At 34.0% G+C, this 17,280-nt stretch overlaps 1 protein-coding gene across 2 annotated transcripts in view; it reads right to left on the bottom strand.

The window, feature by feature from the left end:
- The window catches only part of SPATA6 (spermatogenesis associated 6), a 73,340-nt gene that overhangs the window by 17,262 nt on the left and 38,798 nt on the right, over positions 1 to 17,280 (bottom strand). Inside the window, exons 10-11 of one of the 2 annotated variants that reach the window (XM_004678981.2) lie at positions 7,546 to 7,730; positions 3,458 to 3,509 (exon numbers count right to left, since the gene is read on the bottom strand). In XM_004678981.2, coding sequence (XP_004679038.1) covers positions 3,458 to 3,509; positions 7,546 to 7,730 — 237 coding nt within the window. Of the gene's footprint in view, positions 1 to 3,409; positions 3,510 to 7,545; positions 7,731 to 17,280 lie in introns of both variants that reach the window. The other variant, XM_004678979.2, reaches the window with a different exon arrangement.

Below are 17,280 nucleotides of genomic sequence, written 5' to 3' on the forward strand. Positions count from 1 at the left end.
GTAGTTAACTCAATAAATCTTAGTTAAACTTATGAATCAACTTCAAAATATTAAAATCTAATCAATAAACTTGGCAAATCATACAGCCTTCCTGATTTAGTCTTTCTCACCTTACCTGGCAATCTCACCCAGAATTCTTATTTCTTCCAAGACAATTGATTGTCAGAAGATTCACTTTGTTAAAGAAAAGCACTGATACAACTTAAGCATCTCAGTAATTATTCTATTTTCCAAAGTAGAGGCTGCCATCTTCCACAGTGGGTATACGTGTGCTTTGGCCCACAAAATGTTTTAATTTCTAAATTTGAATTAAAGGCAATAGGTTTATATAAATCAGCATTTAAAAAAAAAAAAAAAACTTGGACAGAATGCCCAGCAGGGTGCCTGAATTCCTATGCGGCAACATATAACTAGAACTGAGCAGTGGCTCTCTCCTTCACACACGTTACTAACGTTACTATCTCCCTGGTCACAGAACTCAACACCTACAGTCACCCTACTCCACACACTCCTGGATTCCAAGGTAAAGTCTAAACTTCTTGGCCTGGTTTTCCAAGATCTGGCCCAACAAGAACAGTCTCCCTTAACTGGATTACTCCTCATAATTTACACAATGATTTATCTCCAAACATACATTGTCTAGATAGACTGATAGGATTAAGTCACATTTGCTTTAATTCTTGCAAAAGGCACTAGTGTCTGTGGTTTAGATGGAATAGATCCAGCAGTGGATCCAGAAGAACTAGGTTCTAAATTACATTTTCTTGAATAAATGTGAAACTGAAAACTTGGGTATTTTCTTCTTTTTTGACTGGATTTCAATTTTGACAGAATCTTTTCTAATTACAGACTTCTATCAGCTTTTTTGAAATGGGCTCTCTTCATTTTTTTAATGACTGTCAAACTTCCAACACATTATGTTTTATTCTCATCTGTACTAACCCAATACAATACTCAATGATTCATAAGGATTTTTTCAATGTTCCAGAAGAGGCTGATATTTAAATAAATTATTTGTAAAATAAAACATCCTATTTATATATGCACTTTTAAAATTCTCTGTGAAGTGAAAGGGAAAAACAGTCATTTTGTGTTTAAAGACAGTTTATCTCTGAGCATCCTTCAAGTAGAACCAGAGTCACTTGGATTTGACCCATGTTCTGAAAATGTGTTCCAGTACAGTCCACGATGTCTGTTTCTGTTTTTGTTGTGCTTATGTCTTTTCTGAGCATGAATTTTATCAGTGGATCTCAGGTTTTCATGTTTTACATCTGTGCTTGGGCATAGTAACAGGCTTGTGTACATCAGAGTACAATGTGTGATTGCCACTTTGTGGTAAAGATCAAATGTATTAACTCATACTCAAATCTCAGTTCTGATTATCTTAAGTAAATATGTGACCTTACAAACCATTTAACTTCTGTGCTCCCTCATCTGTTGAGTAGTACCTCATCTATAAAACAGTAATCCTTTGTAATATTTTTTAAGATTACTGCGAGGATAAAATAAAATATGTGCAGTGCCTGGTATATGGTAGACATTAAATAAAGTTATTTTCATGAATAATAACTGTCCTTTGCTGTCCTCCGGAAGAACAATGACATTTACTACTTATGTTCTTTTACTTTTATACTTATAATGTGTCATATCATTTTCTTTTATATTAATTTATTAGGTTATTAAATTATCGCTCAATTACTTAAGTTCCTTATGGACAGGAACGTTGGGCTCATCAAAATATTCCTCAGCACTGTGCATAATGCCAGATACACAGCATACACTGTGTTTAATAAATACTTCATGAGTAAATACACGCAGAAAAATGTGACTAATTTTAAGAGTTTATGTTCAGGTTGTTCTTAATGTAAAACAATTTAAGATATTGAGATTAGTGCCCAGAATAATTAACATGAACAACTGTACTGCCTTTCATTTAAGAGAGTCAGACGAGGAATCTTTGTTTCTAAGCAGGAAGGACTAATACACACACACACACACACACACAATTTCTTGTGAAGACTTTAGAAAGCTGCTTTAACAACAGTAGTGCTACCAAGTCTTCTGAGAGAAGAGGTGATTGCAGTTTTATCCTGGGTGCATATGTAGATTCTGAGCACAGAAACAGAATGTGCCAAATCTATGCTTTGTTCAACCATAGATCCACTGCTGGAGGACAAAGAATCAGCAGGGTTTTAGCAGCCTAACTATGCTAGATGGACAAAATAATAAACCTGAGAGGGAAATATCCAATGAGACACAAAGAGTGCAAAACTAAGCTATTGTTTCCTCTAGACACTAGTAGAATGTATGAAACTGCAGGGTGAAGAGAAGAAAGCTAAGCAAAAAGTCTCTGAAAAGCATAGGAATCTTGTTCTGTACTGGCTAAGAAGATAAGAATTATGCACAGTTTTTTCTGTTTTTCATATACATATACTGCAAAACATCATTTATATAAATATCAAAACACACAATACTAACCTTCTATTAGAAGTTAGGATGTTTACCTTTGGATGGCAGAAACTGGGAGGAAGCGAAAGGGGCTCCTGGAAGAGCTGATACTGTTTTGTTTCTTGATCTGACAAATAGTCTGATAATTTTATTATAATTCATAAAGATGCTTTTCATGAACTGTGCATTTTCTATATGTATATTGTACTATGAAGTTTTAATTTAAAAACAGTATGCATATAGAAACTTAAGGCTCAACAAACTCATGCCAAAGTCCTATCACCCTTACAAATTCTCCAGACAAGCCTGGTGCCCAGCTTGATGCTCATGATAAATGACTGTTGTTTCTTTCTTTTCTTTTTTTTTAATTCACGAATGAAACAAAGACTCAAAGACAAAAATAACAATAGACTGCAATTATTCCCCTACTCTCTCTCATGTTTATGTTTATTTGCTTAGTTTAAAAAATATTCTTACAGTGATGCTAACATTAAACGTGATAATCCTGCTCTTTAACTCCTCTTTTAAATATTTAATAATGCAAAAATCTGCTGGAAGCTTCTTCAAAACACTAATTTCTCACCCTCTCCTTCAGTCTACCATTTACAGGAAAATCTATTTGCAAGAAATAAAATTGTTTTATATTGGGACATATAAAAGTTTCCATAGTTTGAAGGCTGTGAGATAATTGTGACAAAGTCTCTACTTACTCTTTATGAGATAATTATCACTAACACTGTTTATAGTTCAGATGCTCTGTGTCAAACACTTTGCATAAAGATTCAGGTCAAGAGGAAGTTAGATATGTTGCCTGTAGCAAAACAACTGACTTCCTTCACATAGAGGTTGCATCTATTTTTTTTTTCCCTCCAGGTGATAAAACTATTACAAGTTTTAAGCATCTTAGCTGGTTGTCTCGCTAATTACAAAAAGCCTTCAAGAGAGAAATTTAGAAACTAACATATAAATGTCTTTGATGAGCCTGATGTGATTTCAAGACATTTTTTACCCGGTCATGGATCTCATCGCAGTTTGAAGGTGAACACCAATCAGAATGGAATCTGTAGGCATAAAACACAAAGGTGACTTGTAGCCAGAGAGGTAGAAAAATAAATCTTTTAAAATGGTAGACATGGAAAATCTATTTTTTTTCTTTGTTCCTATGTGATAACATATAAAGATTACAATAGTATTCTTTTGACTAAGGATGAGAGACAGATATAAATTCAAGAACTAATTCTCAGCTATAATATTAAGTCTTCACAGTATATTTAATGAAATTTGACATGCACTTGAGAAAGCCTACTTATTTACCATTTTAATCATTTCCATATATAATTTTATCTCTAAATATATAGATTTAGATCTGGATATACAGATCTATACAAATATACAGATGTTCATATTAGACTAATTCCATGTATAGCATTCTTTAAAATTAATTCTTCTCTAGTAATTTGATTATACCACCTTAAAGTATGTGGCAGAAATTCCTCTCTGCATACAAAAAAAAATAAATTTATAAAATGAAACAAAATTATATTCATAATAATAAAAATATTTAGAACCTAACTATGCATTTATCCCTTCAAAATAAAAGGGAACATCTCAGTATAGATATCACTTCCCTGTTCTGTGTTATAAGTTTTTTTACAGATAAATATTGAAAATAGGAAAGACAACATGACTTGTGCAAAAACAGACAAGTCTGAATTATGGAATTAAAGAAGAAATAAAGCAACCACTCTTCTTTAGTAAGTCCTTCTAAAACTCAAAACTAGTATTATTTATAACTAAGCTACTGTATTTTTTATGCAATAGCTATTTCCAGACCCATCTAATAATTATAATACATCTACATGAGGCATTATTAATAATTCTTTAAAAAGAAATGAGTACTAAAATGCTAACAGGTTGCTTAGATCTTTGCCTATATTATCTACCAGCTTGTTCTCACATTTACAATTTTACTTGCCTACACAAAGTATAAACTATTAAGCAGGATAAATAATTTACAGAATCTGTTTTAAAGAATGCTATCAATAAAAGATGATCAATTATGTGTAAATATTAATCTGCATTTGTAAAAGGACCTGTTATTGCATCTATGCAAATAAGTTGGCAGACTGCTATTTGCTACTTGTGTAATATATCTTGAAAATCTCAGATCCAAATATGCAGCTCCAAGATTTTCACTAATACTATAAGAAGATCCACTAGTCTGTGCTGTAGTATAATAAATGATTACTTAACAATCCTTAGCTCCATTTTAAAAATCAAAAGTTTAAGCATGCTAGAAAGAATAGCAGCTCCCTCTAAATTAGATTTGCTAGTCTGATTTTGGTAATAACTCTACAGCCTAATACAAATTAAAAGTCATAGTATTAATATTTATACTTTGAAAGAAAACTGTTTCTAAAATGTAACAATTATAATCAAAATTGAAACCATTTTATGGTATGCTAACTCTTTTGGAAGTTTTTTTTTTTTTTCATGTGCTTAAAGCAAAAATTACCTTCATTATAAATCACAGTAATTTACTTGCTTGGAATCACTGATAAAGTTTTTAAGTTTCTTTGCTCATATATATATTTAAAGAGTAAGCATTTTACAGAAATATTAAAGGAAAAATATTTAATTTTAATGGATATTCACTTACATAAATTCTATATCTATATATTGCCATACTTCCAATTTCTTCTGGGACATAAATTGTACATTTGTACAGTTTATATTGCTCACTGTTTCCAATGGATTGTATAACACCCTGTAAGTATATTGCTTAGTGACCTTGAGTCAGATCAGTGAATGTCTTATATTTAAAGATGTGGAATATACAAAAAAAGGACAAAATGTTTCTGTTGCTAGGAATATGCCTTAAAATACTTCCTTTTATATACTAAATCTAGGTTCTTTAGAAACTACACTCAAAGTAGAGGCCTTCTACCATAATGAAAGTAATAAAGTGCCTCATTAAAAATTTAATTATTATGATGTATTCAAAACTAAATTGCCATTGTATTCCTTTGTTTTAAAAGGACCCCAACCTTTCTCAAGTCATAGGTAAAAGAAGCAATGCTTATTATATAGATCCACTTTTGCTTCCTGCAAAGAACTTGTCCACATCTAAATGTATAAACACTGCTTATATACTGCTTATCTGCCCTAAACCACATCCTGCACTAAAATAAGGAAAAGGGACAATTGCCGTGAGCTAGTAGCCTTAATGCAGCAACAGTTTTGAATATAGTCTCAACAAATAATTTACCAACTTGGAGAGAACAGATTTCAGAAGCTGGGGCAAAATTGTAGACGAGGGTAAAACACAGGACTACAATTATTATTTTATAACTGACAGACAACTGGAGAGTCCTGCAAAATATGTGAAAAGGTAGAAAAATAAAATAATATTTCCACAAACATATTCAAGGAGATACAGGTTTTAAAAAATCTTGATAATCTACAGATGTAGCAAACATGTGATCAAGAAAACCACAAATGCTTAATTCTCAAATCAGATAAAAAGAGAATAGAACCCCTCAGTGTAAACATCAGAGCAGTGTAGAAATAAAAGATTGCCTGATATCAAAATAAAATTTACCAGATTCAGTAGAAAAACCTCTCTTCAAGCATTCCTCTTAAACTTTTAAGGTCTAAAGTTATCTCTGTTTCTCTTAGCACAAACATGTGTGTGTATACACAGAGAGAACTAATGATATACACACACACATACACACTAATATGGCTATATCCATCCCCATGAACTTGATAATCAGACAGGCATGACTTTAATGGGTGAGAAGCACCATCGATCAAAATGCCTTACTTTAGGATGAAGGTCTCTGGCAAACCTCCCTATGCTCACTTTGAACGCTTACCAGGCTAATGAGGGAATAGATTAATTTGTGTGTTCACAACAGGGAAGTCTTAATACAGCCTCCAAAGCGACACACTCTTGTTCAAGTCATCAATTTTGAAATGAACTTTTCATAGACTCTCTACAGTTAATTTAAACTTTGTTAATTATGTCTGATGGCCTTACTAAAATGCTCTGGTAATTTAGTGTGCTACTTTATCTTTTGATACCATTTGGAAAGTTATATGTTAGGCTGTTTGTTGACAGTATATCTCTTTGGTTTTCAAGTTTCTATAAAATGTTTAAATTACCCAGGGTTGAGTGTTTTGCTTTTTTCCCTTAATTTATGACAACTCTTGCTTTCTATGTTGCTATTTGTGAGAGATGCAAGGAATTTCCAATTTGGATTCAACAACAACAAACAGATGAAGAGGAATTATTTCTTTCACATTTAGATATAACAAATGTCTGACTTCAGTTGTCAAAAAAATTTTAAAGGGAGAGGTGGAATCTTTACATGATTTAGATTCTCTTGGGGAGATCCCAGTGTATTATTTGCAGAAATAATACCAATAATACATGGCATTATCATTTTTTTTATTTATGCATACAGAACTGGGGTATAGGTCAGAGGTGCAGGGGTGGTGAGAGGTTTCACCAGAGACAGAGTGGGGAGCAGAATAGGCAGATTCACGAAGTACACTTCTGAGGGGAGCAGCGGGCAGGCCAGGAGAGGTCTGCCATGCCATGTGGTCACCTCCGGGGCAGGCGGGGATCGAACTCATGCTGTAGTAGCTTTAGTTTCTTAGTGCTGTGCTTTAACCCGCTGCGCCACCAGGGAGGGCCACATGGCATCATCATTATCAGAAAAAAAAAAAAAAAGTATAACCTGTGTTATTTTTATAAGATATGCTTATCATATTAAATCCCTCTGCATCTACTAAAGATAAACGATCACATCCTCTATTTTTCAAGTTTCATGAATTAGGGTTAAGCTTAAGTAGGATTAAAGTAACCCTAGTAAACTTACCTATAATTAATAAACTCATTAAAAAAACTGAGCTGGAAGGAATATCTAGCACTATGTAATATATAACATATTCTAAATGAAAACAACTTAAGCTTCTGAAAAATCGAATTATACTTTTACAAATAATAACTTCACATGCATAACTACTGCCTACTCTCTTCTAACAAAGATTATTCACAAAATGAGTACAGAAATAGAAACTAGACATTACCTTTCCCTGAGAGAAGCTCGATTTAATACAGGGCTTGGGGAGTGCTTCGGCACAGTTGAGGGTGCTGAATGGACTAGTAGCGTTCTCGCTGAATGCTGGGGTTTGCTACATGATCTTGAGCTCAAATATTCATCACACCTTTCCAAAGAGTCATCAAAGTCTCTCCCATGGGGTGACCTCATAACCTGTTAAAAAATGCACTGTTTAGTAGTAATATTACATATATAAGCACACACCCTTTTTGTGAAAGTAAAACAAAAAAGTGAATGTTACAGCTATATTTGAAGGTAAATTTGAGAATGTAGCAGTCATTAGCACTGTAAGGTTAAATATTAAGCATAACTGCATTATTTATTTACATACCTAAAATCTACAAAACCATCAAGTCTAAGGGTTTTTGAGGAGTTGGGTAAATAAAGAGAGGGGTGTACATAAAAAACAAAGGAAAAATATACATACACTATAAATAGCTTAGTTTAGTTATGAGGTCAAACAGATCTGGCTCTAGTCCTTATTCATTGCTTCATTTGTTCTGGAGACAAATGAATATATCAGTATCCACAAATAAAGTCCTACCTTAATGGAACATATATTATAGTAAAATCAACATTCTAGTAAGGAGAGCTGTTTAGACACACACACCCTCAAGATGAATTAGTAAAAATATAGTACATGAAAGGATGTTAAATACCATAGTAAGAAAATAAGTCAAGAATAGCAATAAGTGGTGATGGGATCAAAGGGGTATAGACGAATGAGCTGTGATTTTACATAGGATAGTCAGTAGGGACTCACGTGGAAGACAATCTCTTAGACTGAAGGTAATGAAGACTACATGATCCAAGTCATGGGGACATTACTTAGAAGCTGAAAAGATTAAGAGTCAATTGAGGAGTGACAAGGGAAGTGAAAAACAGGAGAATACACTTTTCTGAAAGCCAATTTAAGAATGTATGTTGAAGAAAGAAAAGAGTGAGCTAACTGGGTCATATTGCTGGTAAGTCATTAGCAAAGACTGGATATGGCCTATTAAATTTCAACAATACGAAGGTCATCAGTGACATCAACAAAGTAGACTGACTAAGTGACATTTATTTAACAAATATTTAACTTCTAATCACTGCTTTCATGTGTTTAGACTTAACAGTAAATACAAAGCCCTGCGTTTATGAGCTTCTGTTCTGGCATCACTACAGTATTTACTAAATGTTTGACCTTTAAGGTCAATCTGACTTTCGAGAAAGCCATCTAACTTTACATATCTTCCTCATATGCACAATAGGGTTTACAATTACAATTACAATAATAGGTATCTTAAAAAACTTCCATCATTTGCAAAATATTTTGCAGAATGTCTAGGTGTATAAATTATACATCAAACATAAGTCACTTATTTTTAAAACACTAGTCCAGCATAGCTTTTTGCTTCAATGCTACAATTTTCACTGCTTTCCAGAATTATAACAACATATGTTGAATCAGAAGTCAGCTGAGAGAATCAAACTTTCATCCCACAACCAAACAGCATATAATTCAAATGATTCAGTTACAATTCCAAATGGCTGGCCAAGAAATATTTAAACTAGATTTAAAATAAGAGAAAAACTGAAAATCGTTCCATTGTTAGCTGTCAACAAAGTAAAAATACAATGTCAGAAGCAAGTTCAAAGAATTCCATGGTCAATAAATACAAGTGTATATATTGACTGATAGGAAAGGAAAAATAATGTATAATGCTCTTTTTAGAATTATATCCAAATAGGAGCCAAATGGCTTAGAAGTGGGGAGATCATGTTCTCTTTGTTAATTTCATTGTCAACAGTCATGATGGCTGACAGACCATTTGATTTATTGTCTACTAAAATTTCTTCCCAAACTATTCAGCAATGCTTCATATACTACAATTGACTTTTCCCTTTATCAGACTAGTCATTGAGAATCTCTTCAACAAGTTAGTTAATATTCAATATAGAGATGAACAGGGATTTAAACTCACAATCCATAAGAAACAGGACATAATCATGAAGATACCTGGAGATGCTGTCACATCTATCCTAAAGACCACAGTTGTAAGAAGACAAAGGTGTCAAATGGTCTGAACAACGGGTTCTCAGTGGGATTGGAATTGAAACCATATATTGAAAAGAGGGGGAAACAGCATTAGAAGTGGGAAAACAGGGAATGGAAAGATAACCAATGACTACAGTGATGTGGCTGACTCTACAGGAAAGTGACAGAGAACACCACAATGCTGAGTGAGGAGTGATGCAGAGATTCGCATCAGGCACCTTCTATTTATAAATACAAAGTAGGAGACAACAATCAGATAAACAGGAGATTTCTGAGCAGTTACAATCCAGATGGAAGACATAAAAAAAAACATGTTAAAACAATAAAGAAGGAAATTAGAACTAAATAGACATGCAACAAGTATATATACAAACCAAGTTAAGATGCATTTCTCATGGATTTAGATTAAATGTTTGTTTTGGAAAATTTTATATGTAAATAGCATGATGAAGGTATAGTGAGTCTTTGTTACTAATTCACTTCAAACTTTCCATCTGAAGATTTAGCTTAAGAAGTGTTTCCATAACTCATCTAAGTTTTCCACAGGTTATTTATTCACTTCCCCAAACCAAATGGAATATTATCTCTCTGGCTCATTACTGAAGAGTTCCATTAAGGTTACTCGTCAAGAATCATGACTTTAGAGTTCAAAGATCTGGGTTCAAAATCTTGTTAATTATGTCATGTGGCATATGTAATTTACTTTCTCAAGTTTTAATTCCTAAACTATACACTAGGGAAATAACTTCACAAATTTGCAACCAAAAAATGAGATAAAATTAGTGAAAACACAAAGCAGAGTTCTAGCTTCATAACTTCATAAAAAGGCAATGATATTTATTTCCTATTTCCAGCTATTTCAACATAAAGAAGGTTTTGGTGGGTTTTTTTGTTTTTTTTTTCCTCCATTTATTTAAAGAACCCTTTTAAGGCCTTTTCTAAGGTCTCAGAAATGTAGTGAGTTCTAATATTGTACATGTTGAAATGTAGCAAGAGAAAAAAAGTCTAATATTTTAACCAACCTGGAACTATTACAAATAGAAAAGATGGGGTTTTTTTTTTTTTGGTTTGTTTGTTTTTTTAATATTTTACTGGAGAGGAAATTGGAACAAAGTCAAACAGACAGTCAGTGATGGGGTGTCAGGCCAGGGATATATGAGACAAGCCTCTCTACCAGTGATCTAGCAGGACAGTCTCACAGAAGATGGGTTCACAATGCAATTCAATAGCAATTTAATACACATTGTGAAAGAGCAAACTGACAAAATTTTTACAAGAAAGAAAGAAAACATCCTCCAACTAATTGCATGGCATGGTTATAGCAACACCATTAAAAACTCAAGGAAATTAGAAGGCAGTTGCAGAGTATCCTTACCAGATAGGATACCTGGGCAAATCTTAAATTGTCAGAAAGTTCAATTCAGTAGTGTTTTGTATAAGGGAATACAACATAACCAGGTGGAGGTTATTCAAGAAGACAAACTCATCATTAGAATAGCTATTACTCACAACAACAACAACAACAAAATCATTATCAACTCAACAGATGCTTGGAAAAAGCATTTTTTAATATTCAATATTCACTCAGCATTAAAAATTAGTCATTCTTTTCAAACAGGGGAAGTTCAAAGGGAACTTCCATAACTTGCTAACAGATACATAGAAAAATCTACTGCAGATAGTGCAGTCACTTGGCTTACCTATATTAATGAAGAACTGAGCCCACCAACCTCAACATTACTTTACCAGGTGTTCCAGGAAATTTTTGCCCAGAAAAATAAACCAGTAAGTAACTATCAGTTGCTTCAGGGCCATCCTATAAATCATTTACCAGAACAACAGTTTGCTCAGTTATTAATTATTTCCCTTAAAAGAAGAGATTCTTAATCAGGGAAAGTAGCATCCTTCTCACTACAAGAAATCTCTCAACTGGACAAATACCTTCCTTATTAAATAACTGTTTATCAAGGCTTGCTTTGACTCCAAACTTTGTGTCCATTAATCCCAAACTTTCAAGTCATTAACTTTGCTGACTAAATGCCCACGAGGAACTCCATCTTAAAACACAAAAGCCCGGCCCTCCCTGGTGGCGCAGAGGGTTAAAGCGCAGCACTAAGAAACTAAAGCCACTTCCGCATGAGTTTGATTCCCCACCTGCCCTGGAGGAGATCAACATGGCGTGGCAGACCTCTCCTGACCCGCCCGCTGCTCCCCTCAGCAGTGTACTTCGTCGATCTGCCTGTTCTGCTCCCCGCTCTGTCTCTGGTGAATCCTCTCACCCTCCACATCTCTGGCCTGTACCCCAGTTCTGTATGAATAAATAAATAAATCTTTAAATATATATATATATATATATATATATTTTTTTCCCCCTTGAAAATAGAGCATCCTTCTGAGACAGTTTCGAGCCCCCTCCTTGAGGGTCTCTCACTAACATGGGGGTCAGATGAACCTAGGTGTTGAATCCAGGCTCTAATTTTCCCTTGTTAAAGCTCCCAATGTTGAGTAACTGTCTTCTAAAATCATGTAGCTGCTTTAGTAGTCTTTTCATTTTCTGTCAGTTTTAAAAACCTGTAGAAATCAGTTTTCTGACTAACAATAATAATACGTCTCTGTCAATTTAGTTGTGTCTAAGGAAATTCATAGGTAAGTGAACAGGCAGAAGCTACAAACTGAACCAAGTCCAAGGCCTTTAAAGGTTTAGCAGGTTTCATCCTACCAGATTCCTGAGAATAAACATTTTGTTCTGAGTGATTTATCATGAAACTTTCCTTGGTGATTTTTTTTCCAGGGGAGAAGTTTCTGAGAACAAAATTGTTCCCAGACCTTTTAACTCCCTAGAACAGCATTTCTGTCAGATCTCCAATCTGAGACACTAGCCACTAGGTTGGGGTCCACCCTACAGGCATATAAAATCCACTGACCAGTTTTGCCAGGCTCTTGTGCGTGTGTTTCAGTTTAGGTCCATTTGAGTTAGTTTCAAGCTTTTTACATGCAGTCACACTATAATTTTAAATAGTACACTTATTGTTCTAAACAGCATAATCTTACCATGAATCTTTTAGAATTACAGTGACCATTCTGGAATTTTTTATATGAACTGCTCACTTGAAAGATGCTTTAGAATGAAAAGGAACAGAATCCCACACATCCAACAAACTGCATGTTTTAATTGTCATGACAAAAATTCCTTCTTCCAGCCAAATTCCAGATTCCCAAAATTGTTTTCTTCAAAGATTTGCTGCCCAAAGCAAATGTCTCAACTTGAAAGAAACCACTATTTTGTATCCCTTGTCTCAGGCTCTTCCATAATCTCACATTCCTCACCCTCACTTCCTGTCTGCTCTCCCTACTCACCTGACTGGTGAGAAACCAAACCTCAATAACTGCTTAATGTTAAATACACTTTAAAAATCAGTATCATATGGCTGACTTTTAAGTTCTAATTCTTTTCTCAGTCCAACCCATTTTCCATTCTATAACCAAGAGTGATATATTCAAAGTACAGATCTAATCACATCACCTTATTGTGTAGAAAAATTTCATTTACTTACTAGCATCCTCACGGCAATTATAAAAATTCCTAACATGCCTAAAAGATGTGACCCCCTACCTATCATTCCACCCTCAACTTATATATCCGCTCATGTCTTTCATTGTAATGACATTGGTGTTTGAGTTGCCTAGCTGCTGAAACTTTACACTCTTTCCATCTTTCCCTTGCATGTTTCTTCCTTTTCATGAAGCATACTCTTTTCACCTTCATATCCTAAGAGTAATCACTTATCCTCAAGATGCTTTTCCATTCTCTTTGACTAGATCAAATCCCCGTAACATTTAATGTCCTAGGTACATGTCCCCATTTTTATCGCAATTCCAAATAGGTATTGATTTTTGTGACTTTTCTAATATCTCTCTCATTATTCTGAAATGTCCATGAGGGCAAAGATTATATCTAGATTTCCTCCTAAATTTTTATTTCCAACATAATAGTGTTTCAGCCACATTTTTCTTAAAGAGAAAAATGAAGTTAGAAGAGAGGAAGAACAAATAATTCTGGCTGTGACAGAAATGGTCAGCTTTTTCTATAATTTACATCTTTCTTCTCCAAAGAAGAATAACTGCTAAGAAGCCACCCTTGCAGTTAGGGGTGGCCATGTGATTATTTCTTGGCAACAGAGTGTAGACAAGAAGGTTATGTGTTAATTCTGTGGCAATGTTTTAAAGAAACAGATGTGCTTCTGTGTTCTTCATTTTTGTTAATCCCGAAGAGGATCACAAAGTCATAAGATAGGTCTCTGCATGGAGAAAATAGCATGAAGATCAAAAAAAAATCCAACTGCTATATAAAATAAATCTATTATGTTAATGAACCTTCTAAAGTCTGGAGATTTATCTGAATAGCAGATAGCCATACCCTAGGCAATTCATAAATTGGTATCTTACTGTACTGGCCCTCAACAGAAACAGAAATATCATTGGATTCTGGGTCAGGAGCAGGAAGCTAGCGAGTAGATATTCTGCAGTAGAAAGTTTAAGAGACATAAATACAGTGACAAAACCTTTAATGCAACTGTGGTCTGTAATAGCTTAGCAGACCATACAACTTTCAAGGTTAAATCTCTAGAAAAATAGCTGGAAAGAACAACAGTGGTGGCAGTGTGTGTTGCCCTTTATTTGTAGGTGGCAAGGGATTTCAAGAAAGTAATGAGCTAAGGATAGAACGGACTGTTTTAAGAGCTGAAACAAAAAAAGTCTAGTAGTGGAGGATCCCTCAGGGTCAAGAAAAGTGAGAGCTAATTGTTTGTGGATCCCAAAAGATTAAGATAAGAAAATAATATAAAAGTTAAGGTAAAAAAATAAGATTAATGTTAAGGGGAAAAAAAGTGTTGAGTAACAAGGGCCCATTAAGACTTTTTAAATAGAGAAATTAAACCCTAAAACAAAGAATCCGCCGCAAGGATCATTTTCAGTCTAAACCTACATTAAATGGCTTCCAAAAAACTACATTAAATGGCATAAGAACTAAAGAAATAAAATTTTGGAATTATGCCTTTGAAAAAACTATGTATTTACGGACATATTGAACTCCCTGGAAGTGAATAAAAGAGGAGCCTACGTTATTTTTGAGGGAAGTGTGTTGTTCTGTTTCTCTTTTCCAAAGTTTCCCCCCGGTCATCCTGTTCTTGCACGAACTGATATGCTAGAAATGGGGTTCATGTAGAGCAGGAGTGGGAAGCAGGAGAGATAACTGCCTTAGTTCACAGGTGAGTAGATCATACAGAGTTTCATCTGGGTAGGATGGGCTCCTGAACTTCAAGTTTAGCTAAATATCCTCTAATGCATAGGACTTTGAGTGGTCTACCTTCATTGTGGGGGGAAATGGTCTGAGGAGATATCTGGTGGCCAAATGAGAAGACTGCATTAGGTATCGTTAATTGTCCACTAAAATTTGTGACCCTGCTCTATAGATAGAATTCATGGAACACAGTTGCTAACCAGAATCTCCATTTGCTAATCATCCTCTTCTCCTTGGTCATATGACTAGTTCTTGTCAATGGAATATATAGGAGTTAGGTCAGTTTGGCTTTTAAGAAGCAGGCATGAATTCAAAGATCCACTGGGCTAGAATTAAACCTCTATTCTGTTAAGATATTGAAGTTCTAGAGTGTGTTAGAACATCTAGCTTCCTCTAAGAAAGTGGATGAGTTAGAATAGAGAGGTGGAAATATAAGCATGAGTTGAATGAGGATAGTGATAACATAATGGGAACAGAGTGAGTTTAAGAGTAGTAGGAGGCACTAATATAGACAACAGAGAAATCTAAGCAGAACACCGAATTTGATGTGATATGCATTCAAGCTTTCAAACAACATGTAACTTTCCACAAGATACCATGACTTCATAGCCAGTGATACTGGAATGAATCAGACATTATACTAACCTTCATAAGTCTGGAAAGATCTATGAAGTCCTAATCTGGGACACTGAGTAAGTAGTATACTGAGGCAACGCTAATATGTGAGGAATGCAAAGGTGATGTAAAGCTATAAGAAATCAACCATATATTTCATGTATATTTCCTAAATTTGCCTAAAATCAGTTTTGTTTCTCATTCTAAGACGATTTTTCTATCATCTTTTAAAAGATAGAAGAACTCCTCAGTTTAAAAGTTCTCACAAAATGTCTTTCTCAAATATTTCAGGAGTAACTGATAAAGAAGTGGAAGTATAGTTGATTGAAATGTCTAACACTGAAAGGAGAAGAAAAAGCAGATCGTAGAGACACAGGAATGCAGACTGAAATGCATGTTTTGTTTTGTTTTTTTTTCAGAGAGCTCTGAAAAATCCATTTCTGTTATTTAAGATGGAGATTCAAAATCCTGTTTTAATTTGTAAGACTATCCATAATACAGTAATCAATATAAAAAACTTTAAAATTGGAATCTAGTATACAAATATAAGTTGATTTTATTTCATGTTTGTGGCCAAAGAGATAGAATGAAAACTAAAGAAATCAGAAATGCCAATTTATTATTATTATTATTATTATTATTATTATTTTATTATTATTATTATTAGGAAGGTAAAAGTGGAAAGAAACAGTGAAAAAGACTGAAGTAGAGATGAAGACAATTGAGAAGAATTACATCCAAAGAAAAGACCAACATTTTCCTTTACAAAGAAGAATGAGAATCATATATAGGAAATGATGGGAAGTAGAACTTAGAGAGTTTGGGCTATTTTAGAGAATCGACAAGGGATCGAAATGATCATGAAGTAGCATTGAAGGCCACTTGGAAGCTACACAGAACATGTTCTGTAAAGGCCCAGGCAGAATGGTCTTCACACTTCTTTCCCAGACCACTCTATTATTAGCTCTACACTCATTCACTTGTCCACATACTCATCACAAATAGCATTTGGGATTTGCAATCTTCAGTCCAAAAGCTCCTGCTATGGACTAATTTGTTTCTCCACACCAAGTTCATGACTGAAGCTTCAACACCAAATTTGTATATGGAGTCAAAGAATTTAAGGTTTATGAGGTTATACAGATGAGGCCCTAACCTATCTCTTCCATTCCCTCTCCTAAAAGCAAAGAATCTATTTCTAGTCCAAGGAGATATTATTGAGCAGTTATGTTTAATGTTTTTAATAAATTTAATGTTTTTAAGTCACTTGTCTGTTTAGAGTATATTTCTTCTTAAATAAACTTTGGTTTGGTTTTGCAAGCTTTTAGTTTGTATCTTTCAAGGGAGTTTTCATTTTCTCTAAGTTGTTGAATTTACTGTTATCAATTTATTAGTAATATTTATTATACTTTTAATATCTTACTATAGATTCTATTTTGTTACTCTTATTCTAGTATTTTTATTTTATGTCTCAATTATTTTCTTCTTTAGACCAAATGCATGTATGGTCTTATTATTGGTCTTCTAATAAAAGTGTTTTTATTGCCAAAAAAAAAAAGCAAAGAATCTAAAGGTAAGTGGAGGAGGTAACTGAATATGGGGAAAGAGCAGCTCTCTCAAAAGAACTCAATGGGTGGTGGGAAAGGGGATTTTTAAATACATACACCTATCTTCAATGCACCAGTCATGTGGTATTGGATTATAATTACCTTAGGACAAAGACTAATGTCCTATAAACTTTATCCCTCTAA

The sequence above is a fragment of the Condylura cristata genome, unplaced genomic scaffold (assembly GCF_000260355.1).
Source record: "Condylura cristata isolate star-nosed mole 26May11 unplaced genomic scaffold, ConCri1.0 scaffold00008, whole genome shotgun sequence".
Taxonomy (NCBI): Eukaryota; Metazoa; Chordata; class Mammalia; order Eulipotyphla; family Talpidae; genus Condylura; species Condylura cristata.